The 10,150-nt window shown below is 39.9% G+C and overlaps 1 protein-coding gene across 2 annotated transcripts in view; it reads left to right on the top strand.

The window, feature by feature from the left end:
* Positions 1 to 5,325: 5,325 nt before the first annotated feature.
* The window catches only part of Ankrd55 (ankyrin repeat domain 55), an 85,006-nt gene continuing 80,181 nt past the window's right edge, over positions 5,326 to 10,150 (top strand). The window contains exon 1 of one of the 2 annotated variants that reach the window (XM_048368188.1): positions 5,326 to 5,476. In XM_048368188.1, coding sequence (XP_048224145.1) covers positions 5,419 to 5,476 — 58 coding nt within the window. In that variant the 5' untranslated portion in view covers positions 5,326 to 5,418. The remainder of the gene's footprint in view (positions 5,477 to 10,150) is intronic. The other variant, XM_048368190.1, reaches the window with a different exon arrangement.

Here is a 10,150-nt window from a genome sequence, read left to right as displayed (position 1 = left end):
CTGCCAGATGAAAGGTAATGGCACAGATCTGGGGAGTTCGGAGGACATGGGACCTCATTTATGAAGCAACTCATTTATGAAGCATGAGAAACTCAACCTTGGGCCAGGCACTCGATGAGCATCCAATATGTACTTCTCCACCAATAGACAATAGGTGATTACTTCTAATGGCATTCTAAGACATCACAAGTTTTTTAATTAAAAGATTAACACAGGGGCTGGGGATATGGCCTAGTGGCAAGAGTGCCTGCCTCATATACATGAGGCCCTAGGTTCGGTTCCCCAGCACCACATATACAGAAAATGGCCAGAAGTGGCACTGTGGCTCAAGTGGCAGAGTGCTAGCCTTGAGCAAAAAGAAGCCAGAGACAGTGCTTAGGCCCTGAGTCCAAGCCCCAGGACTGGCCAAAAGAAAAAAAAAAAAAAGATTAACACAACTTCTGATTTGAGTCCCTATTTGTGGTTGGTACCCATAGAATTTACTTCATAGGAATCTGTCCCATGAAAAGAGAATTATATGAACATTTGTTCAAGGATTTCAACAAACCAACTTCCCTATGTCATTGTAAAAGGCAGACTTAGCAATTGCCACAATGTCTCTTGTTTCTGTGAAATATTATAGCTAGTTTGATATTGAAAAATCAGTTCTCCCATATCTGTTTATCAAGCAAACACTATGTTTTCTCTATCACAAAATATATGATTATAACATATATTACCCTGTGAGAGATTATTAGACAAAAATGGCAATTATGTCTAAATGCCCTTAGAATATCAGCTTGTTTATAACCTTGCTACTTTTCTTGCTTAACTGAGTGAAAGAAAGCTTAGGCATGCCTGCTGTTGGAATATTCTAAAATTAATTTCAATTTCAATTGGTCCCTTGAAAATTATTTGTCTCCTCAAATCTAGTCATACCAAAAATTTCATTCTACAAATTGTGACCTCATTTTTTCCATAACTCAAATTGAATTTCAGTAGAAATTCCTTCCTGGGGGAAAGTAGAAGGAAATGTCAGAATATGTATTTTTGGAAGTGCAAATGCTGCAAATGGGTGACATTCCATCAAACTAAACTCGCCTAACAGCTGATATATGACTGTATGTCAAACTCAGACATCAAACCTCTCACAAACAAATATGACATACGAGGGCAGAAAGGATTTGGGTCACCATTTCACCAAGAAACACCAAGTCTGCGTACCTGAAATACTGAAAAGATGGTCACTCAAACCATTTGCTCCATATAATGTATACCAAATAACATACATCATGGTTTGACTAAAATTTTGATGTTTTGCTTCGTAAGGTTAATAAAAAATTTGTTTGCTCCATGTCTAAAGAGAAAGAAATAGAGATTTCAAAATGTGTGTCTTTATTGTATTGGGGAGGTCACATAAATGGTGAAACAAGGATAACAAATACAACAGTGCTACTCTCCAGACACTATGTAGAAAATGAACTAGATATCTTATGGGTGGGGGAGGAAGGAAAAGAGGGGGAGAGAGAGACAAAAGGGAAAAAAAGGTTCCGAAAGAATTGTACTGATTGTACCTGATTCATGTAGCCCCTGTACATCAACTACACAAAAACAATAAAAAAAAACAGAAATATTCTTGGCCAAATTATATATATACATATATATATTTGTGTGCATATGTATACATATATATGTATATATAATTAGTTAACAAGCCTAGGCTAGAACTCTATATCTCAAAGTCTTCATCTGAAAATGTTCTGCTTTACAGTCATGGGGGGCGTTAAGAGGCAGAGATTTGACCTTGAAAACGCTGTGATTTTTAAGGCCATTGTATTTATCTTCACTCAAATTAACTAGAAACAAAGTAAAAGCTCAGAATTTATATGGGAAATTCTTAGAAACCACACATAGAAGAAGATAAGACCTCAAATAGCACTGATGTGAATGTGGAAAAAAATGCTCTTAGCTTTGTAAAAAATTCTCTGTTATTAGTCTGTGTGTTTTTCATAGTGAAGGCTGCCAACCAATTTCTCAAACCGTTAAACACCTGAGTGTTTATACTTAGAAACTGGGTCCATGAGAAGGGTTATTTGTTTTTCCATAAGCATATCAGAAAAGGAAAAGTAGATCTGTTTAAACAAAAAACCCAGTTTTGTTTTCAAGCTGAAAGATGTGAGCATATGGTAGGCCAGGGGAGCGTTTCTTTGGGAGGCAAAAGGATAAAGCTGGAGAAGAGATGGGATAGATGATTGGTTGAAACAATACTCATCAACATATACAGAAGTATTACTACTTAAGGATAGCTCTGAGAGCTCAACAAATTTAAAACAATTTACTTCACTGGATAACCTTCTGAGAGCCAGGCACTGGTGGCTTCCATCTGTAATCCTAGCTACTCAGGAGGCTGAGACTTGAGGACCACAGTTCGAAGCCAGACTGAGCAAGAAAGTCTGTGAGACTCAAATCTCCATTTAATCACAGAAAATGCTAGAAGTGATGCTGTGGCTCAAGGGGTAGGATGCTAACCTTGAGCAAAAGGACAATACCAGGCCCAGAGTTCAAGTCTCCAGCACCAGCAGAAAACAAAACCAAATAAAGGAAAAATCACCTTCTGAGACCAAGCATGATGGCACATGCCTGTAACCCCAGCACTTGGCAGGCTGAAGCAAGAGGGACATGAGGTCCAGGGCAGCTTGGGCTGCATAACAAAACTGGTCTCAAGGGGAATATCCAGCAAAGTCAGAAAGGGGAGAGTCTGCCCTGACTAGGAGTTGGACGGCTCAGTCTGGGGAGAGAGGGATGAGTAACTGCTTCCATCATTACTTCTCCATTTTGGCAAAAGTCTCTTCCTTTATGACACATCTGTTTTAATTTTTGATATCTTTGTTTTAATCTAATTTTCTATTACTATTTTTTAGTAGTCTTTAGGTAGTCTAGGTCCAAGTACTTTGGGGTGTGTGTGTGTGTGTGTGTGTGTGTGTGTGTGTGTGTGTGTATACGAGAGCGCTGGTCCTGGGGCTTGAACTCAGGGCTTAGTTGCTGTCCCTGAGCTTTTTTGCTCAAGGCTAGTGCTCTACTACTTGAGCCACAGCTCCACTTCTGGCTTTGTACTGGTTAACTTTCCTGCTGGGTCTGGCTTTGAACTGCAATCTTCAGATCTCAGCCTCCTAAAGAGCTGTGAGACACCAAAGCCCACTTTACAAGTTCTTTTACCTCTGACAATTGGGTGAGCTTGAGTTTGAGCTTATTTCTCTTTAGCTGGGGATCTGCTTCTGTAATCAATTTTTTTTCCCCCACCTACTCTCAGCCTCCTTAGTTAGGTTGTTATTCTTAACGGAAAAACCTGGTGCTGGAAATGTTAAGAAATTGATGTATGCAGCATATCTCAAATAATGACCTATAAGGCATACATCTGCCTATACTTTTAAGTAAAAAGAACACAGAGCATCATGAAGTTCAAAGCCAGTATGGGAAAGCAGAGTGAGTTGTAACTTTGTAGGGTGAGCAGCAGTACTGTTGAGGGCATGGTATATGATAGCTTCAGCAATATTAATAGTCAGTGAATTGTAGCCTTGTCATAGGAAAGTAAACCCTTCAAATCTGTTAATGAAAAGTAAATGATGAACACTGAAAATATGAGCTAAGATATAAGAAAGTAACGTACCTATCAAAAGACCCAAGTTACAAATAAGACTAATCTATGTGAAAACAAATTTGAGGAAGCTAGGTATGGTGGTGCTCACCTGGAATCCCAGCACTAAGAAATCTGAGGCAGGAGGATCATGAGTTTGAAGCCAGCCTGAGTTTCATAGAGAAACTATGTCTTAGGAAACAAAAAGCAAGAGGGATGGGGGAGAATGTTGAAAGGGGTGACGGTGAGCAAGATGCACTCTATTCATAAACTGCTTTGGTGAAGGGCAACTCCTTTGTACAACTACTTAAAGGTAATAAAAATATTCAAAAAGACCAAAAGAGAAATAAATGTGAGTTTTGAGAGTACACCTCAGCAGTAGAATTCTTAGCTAGCATATATGAGGCCCTCAGCAAAATACACACACACACACACACACACACACACACACACACACACAGTGTGAGATATACAGAGAAGAATGCTTTCTATTCTTATTTCCACATTTATGCAATAATTAGTTAAAAAGAAAACAGCTACTTACTACTCTTAGTAGCACTTACGACAGCACCTACTGTATGGCTGTTTGACATATCAAAAATCTGGCTGTAACTAGAATGTAGAGTTTGGCTTGATTATATCAGATTTTTTATTTACAAATATAAAGTAATAGGTACTTGTTATAGTAAGCCAAAAATGCAGAGATGGAGGAAGAACAAGTTTAAAAATTTCCTGCTCTAATTGCAACCCCTGAGGTATCATTATTTAATTACTATTAAATATCATTAGTATGTGTAGCTTTCATGTGGACATGTGTAAGCCTATTTACACACATAATGAGAGGTTGCTGGCTTCATATAAATGCAAACAGAGTATAAATGGTTGGGTTTATCAACAGATTAGTGACATCCCTGTCAGATGAGTCTGTTTAGCTTTATTTACCTCCATTTTTAAAATCTATAGTATCATCAAGTTACTGCCATTTATTCAGCTGCTCCTTGGAGAGACATACATATGGGGGCTTTTTCAGGTTGCATCCCACTTGTGCTGTAATAAACACCCTTGTGACTGCACCACTGCCATTTTGTCATAACAAATACTTCCAATAGAACCTTTCAAATGCTCCTTCCTTCCCCCAGCCTCCCTGTCAGAGACCAGAAAGCAGCACAGAGGGGGAGATGGAAGATGAGCTGCAAAAGTAGCTAATTCCTCCTCCACACAGCACATGGCCAGCAGCCGCCTGCTACAATATTTACGTCCTATTCCATTGAGATGGCACTCTGCTCACATGACCCAAATGCAGTTCTCACTCCACCAAGAACACAGCCGAAACGCAATCTGCATTGGCAGCTTCGCACATGCTCCGTCTGGCCCTGTGAATCCTCACTCACCCATTGAGATTGCTGTTGGTTTAAAAAGCAACGTTTTAGCTACTAAAGCTCCAAGACCTGCATTGTTTTCCTGGCCTAGGTCCAAAGCAGGTAGCTCCCATGAATACTGATTTGTTTTTTTAGGGTTTGTGCTGTTTTGTCTCTATGCTTGGGGGTGGGGTGTGTAATACTTAGACCCAAGTAGAGCTGATGAATGAAGCTAGGAGAGTAACTCTGCCTGGCAGGTATTATAAGAGTATTCACCTCTTTTTATCATTTACACTGACAAACAGCCTGCAGGTCTGATGCATGCTTAGTTCTTTCATGCGAGTCTTCTCAAGTGATGCTGTATCTGATTAGTGTGGGCAGTGCAACGTGTGAGATGCTGTTTTCTTCTCTAGAGACCTGGATGCTTTTTTGCCATTCTGTTGGTAAATGATGAGACAGGCTACCATGGATTTCAGCGCCTCTTCAGTGTTTGATCAGCAAAAAGGTAAAACGCTGCTTTAATGTGTCCTTTGGCTTTTAGTATCCTTACTACAATGACAAGGATTTTCAGTTATAAAGCGGTGTGTGTGTGTGTGTGTGTGTGTGTGTGTGTGTGTATGTGTGTGTGTGTGATATAGAAGGAAGATTTCACCTAGAAAACAAACCCTGTTCACTTTGAATAAGCATTTGTAAGACTAAAATAACCTTATGGGCTTTCTGTCTTAATGAAGTATTTATTAAACGTTTTGAATTTGGAATTTAAATTAAAACAGCTATTGTACGTAATACCATCTTTATTGTTTTTAAATAATCTTTAGATTACATTAGAGAAAATCATATCAGAAGAACATGTCACACATCTCTTTTCAGTCTGCAAAGCCAGTGTTGTCACTGCGTCTTGTCTTTGATTCTCTTCAGGTAGAGACTGTGGTGGTGGTAGGTTGCTAGGTATCTCATCCAAGACAGTATAAGGATTTATCATTTTGTGATTATTGTCAATGTCAAGGTATAATTTCTTTATTTGTAATTTCAGAGTGTAGGTAATTTTGTGTCTGCCAAGTTTACTGTGAAATCAACTTACTCTTCTAATAAGCAACTGTATATATATATACGTATATATATTCATATAGTCTACATATGTGCATCTTACATACGCAGTGTGTATAGATACATGTGCATGTGTCATTTTTCATCTAATCTGTTAAAAATTTTCACATTTGAAATGCAATATTTTTTTTAATTTTTTAAATGTCTGGTATCTAAACCCGGGTCCACAACCCCTGAATATGCTTCAAGCCCCTAAGTGGTCGGGTGATTTGTCTTGTTTTGGCTATATTGTAAAATGGTGCCTTGTGCAGGCTCTCTTAGAGAACCTACTTGTGCTTTCCTTCCCCTTGGCTGCCTGAGCCCCTAGTGTTTACTACCTCTCAGTCTATGTTTGCCTTCATGGGTGGATTATTTTAGCACAGTGATTGTCTCAAACTATAATTCAGATGGCTAATTAATGTTTACCTGTATAAATCTCTTCTCCAGATCTCAACTGTGTGTGTGTGTGTGTGTGTGTGTGTGTGTGTGTGTGTGTGTGTTGGTTCCCATTGCTTTTGGATACAAACACCACAGAAAAAGGGATTGTATCCATTGCCACCACCACCCCATCCTCTTTGGACATTTTGTTTCACTGATGGCAATCAGCAGGAGTGAAAAATCTGCTCAGAAGCAAAGCTCTAGCCCTGGCTAAAAACATGCTGCTGAGCCATGCAGGGAAACATAATGGGTTTATTCCTGAGGACTAATTGTAGGGAGCTGGGACTGACTGCAGAGGAACTAACCTGTGATAATGAGTTTCATCTGTTCCTCTGTGGTACCTTCCAAAAGCATGAGCCCCAAACAGCTAAAATATTAATTGATAATATTGTCTTTCTTACCACACCTTTCATATGATTAATTCACAGCAACTCCTCCAACTCTACATCTGCCTCTCCCCATGACCATCAACTCTGTCCTTATAATCTCTGCAGCCCCCACTACTTTGTCTCTGTGATGCTAAGACATGATGGAAACATCAGGGCTTCGAGATCTTATAGGCATAGCTCAGTCAGAATGACAGATAACTACTTCAAAGGTGTGTAAGCTTAGAAATTTAACCTAACTTCTCTGGGCCGTAATTTCCTCAGGCATAAAATAGAGGAAATGATGTTTACATAACAGGGCTATTGTGAAGATCTAAATGAACACCTACCACATTACATGAGGTGCAATGGGCATTTCTGTATCATGGCCACTGCTGTTATTACTTTGAGTATTAATCCCACTATATGCTGTAAGTTCCTTAAGCATAAAACATTATTCACCTCTCAGTCTCCAAGGTTGGGTTTAATAGTCCTCAGATTAAATGGGGGTTTAGCTGGTGATGGGTAACGGTGACTAGATTGTAGCAGTTACTTTTCTCAGAATTCTAGGGTGCCATTTAAAGCAAGCTCTAAAGCAATAAATTAACAAAATGAGATGTGAATAGTTCTAGTGTCCCATTAGTTCTTCTTCTTTCTTAAAAAGCATGAAGATCCAACAGATTTAGACTGCTGAGTAGTTTATAAATATCTTTTTGTTAGTTAAGCCATACTGAAGTGGCTTTCACTGGAAAAATTGAATACAGAGATCTGGAAGATGTTCTAAGAATTCTTAGTATCTGGAGAAGATATGGATATGGTACAGACCATTATATCTGGAAGAACCTTAGAGGTCATACATGCCTCTGATTCTCCACTGTGGCTTCCTATAGAGATCTACTACAGGAGGATGGAAGGGAGGGGAAATGTGGATACCTAGATCTCATCCATGGAGCCTCCAATTTGATTGGTGAGGGGTATGGCCTGACATATGTTGTAATAATCACACCCCATTTGTTACTAACAGAGGGTGTTCTCTATCCAGAAAATAGAGCCATGTGAAGCTTCCTATTAATCGAGATGAAGGTGGTCCAGAACTTAGTTCATGTTACCCAGAGAATAGGGAAGTAAAATGGTCCAGAGTGACTTTTGGGACTCTAACCAGTAGGATCTGGAAAGGTTGAATCCCTCCAAGTGCACGTCAGAGTTTTGCTGACAGATGGACATTTGCTCCAGCCCTGTTGAACAAGCTGGTTGAGCTCCTCTGACTTCAGTCTCTTTTCCTATAAAATATGGCTAATATTATACAGATTTTTACAAAAAATTCTGGACGCTTCAAGATCAGATTCTGTGACTGGCCATTGGGCTTAGGGCAGAGTCTCTGTTCTGAAAACTTAGGAGGAGGGAGCCCGAGTCTAGATCTCCCCACTCCTCTCTTGTGCTTTTTACTTTCACCATAGCAACAGCTCTTGGGTCCCACGTGCTCTTCCTGGCTGTCTTCCCTCTCAAAGCCCACACGCAGGAAAGGACAGTAGTAACATCATTTACTACAGAACACAAAGCTTCCTGCAAAAGTAGACATGTTATGTAACCGAACATATTTTCATTTTCAGCTTTGTCTCCACTTGTGAAAAGGAAGGCTTTGCTGTGCCTAAAGGAATCCAGGCCTCAGAGAGCAAACAAGAGGAATAAGGGGTGGGGGGAGGCTTATTGAGGCAGCTAAAAGGCTGAGAGTGAGGGGAGTCTGGCCCTGCCCCAGTGTATTCATTTGCAAACATATGGGGGCTTATGAGCCCCTTACTGCTTGTTTCCCTTGTAAAGTGGCTGAGAGAATAAAAGGAAAGGCTGGTGGTATCCTGGGTAGTATAATGTGCTACATTAGCGTCTTGGGGCTGTGGTAACAAATTATCACCTATTATGGTGCTTAAAACAACAGAAAATTTACTCTCAAAGTTCTGAGACCAGACGTTTGAAATCAAGATATCAGCAGAGAGCACACATCTTCTAAAATTTTCAGTGAAGAATCTTTCCTTACTTGTTCCATCTTAAGGTTATACTGGCCTCAGGACTCTGTTCTCTGCTTCTAACTCCCTGTGGCCCACTCCATGTGTGGCTTTCCTCCTTGTGTGTAATTCCATCAGCCCTGGAGAACTCAGGATTAACTCTTCAAGAGCTTTGACTTAACCACATCTTTTCACATCCAAGGTGTTTCTTGTGTCACATAATAGTCGCAAGTTCTGGAATTAGGCCATGAATATATCTTTCGGACCATCATTTATCCCAGTAAGAAGTCCACTACCAGAAGTATGCAACCTGACGATATGGGATTTTTTTTTGGTAGAATCCATTCTTGTGAAGCTAAAAGAAAATTTGGCATCTAAGAGGTGTACAGAAGAGAGGGGTTGTATTTGGTGCAGACTGAACGGGCTCTTTATGTGAGTAACATGACCACAAAGGCAAATTATGGAGTGTAACAAATGGAGACACTTGTGTGAAAGACTGAATTTAGTCAATCTCATAGAAATCTCCTATCAATCCCACTATTTTTATTTGCTTTGTTTTGAGATAAGGTCTCAGGATGTAACTCAGGCTGGCATTGAACTTGCTATGTAGCCCAGACTGCTCTCTGAAAAGATATGCCCCAGCCATCCCAGGGGACCATGTGGAAATAGTCACAGACAGGAGAAGAAGGTTTAGAAGGAGGTTTATCAGTGGGACCATATCTCCCTTGGGAGAGGGAGCAATACGGTGCCTGCACCTTATCCAGGTGGCAGCTTCTCTGGGGCTAAAGGGGAAGTAGGTCTTAATGGTGAGTGGGAGTGGACATTATAGTTCTAGGTCAGGGAGTTTGGGTGTGGGTGGGTCTGGGGGCTAATGGGAGGAGCTGAGGACCTGAGGCAGGGGAAATGCTAACACTCTCAAACTTGCAATCCTCCTGCCTTAGCTTCTCAAGTACTGAGATTACCACATCTGGCCTTCAGTCCCATTATTTTTGCTCCTTTTACTGAAGAAATGGCAAAAGGTTGTGACTGAACATTACCACAAAGTAAAATGGAAAAGCTAGAATTCTAACCTAAGCTTTTTTTTTTTTTTTTTTTTCAAATCCCATGTTCTTTCTGCCATAGTATGTTTCTTTTTTGGTCATCTATGATGTTTAATGGAAAATTAAGGCATCAATGAAAAAAATTAAATTGACAGAATATTTACTTTTATAAATAAGCTGTCATCCTTTAGAGTTTTTAAAGCTCTCACACACAGATGTGCTAGGTTTTGATCCCAGTTTCTCATCAAAA

The sequence above is a fragment of the Perognathus longimembris genome, chromosome 19 (assembly GCF_023159225.1).
Source record: "Perognathus longimembris pacificus isolate PPM17 chromosome 19, ASM2315922v1, whole genome shotgun sequence".
Classification (NCBI taxonomy): Eukaryota; Metazoa; Chordata; class Mammalia; order Rodentia; family Heteromyidae; genus Perognathus; species Perognathus longimembris.
The sequence above is the reverse complement of the archived record's forward strand: the minus strand, read 5'-3'. Positions and strand labels throughout refer to the sequence as shown.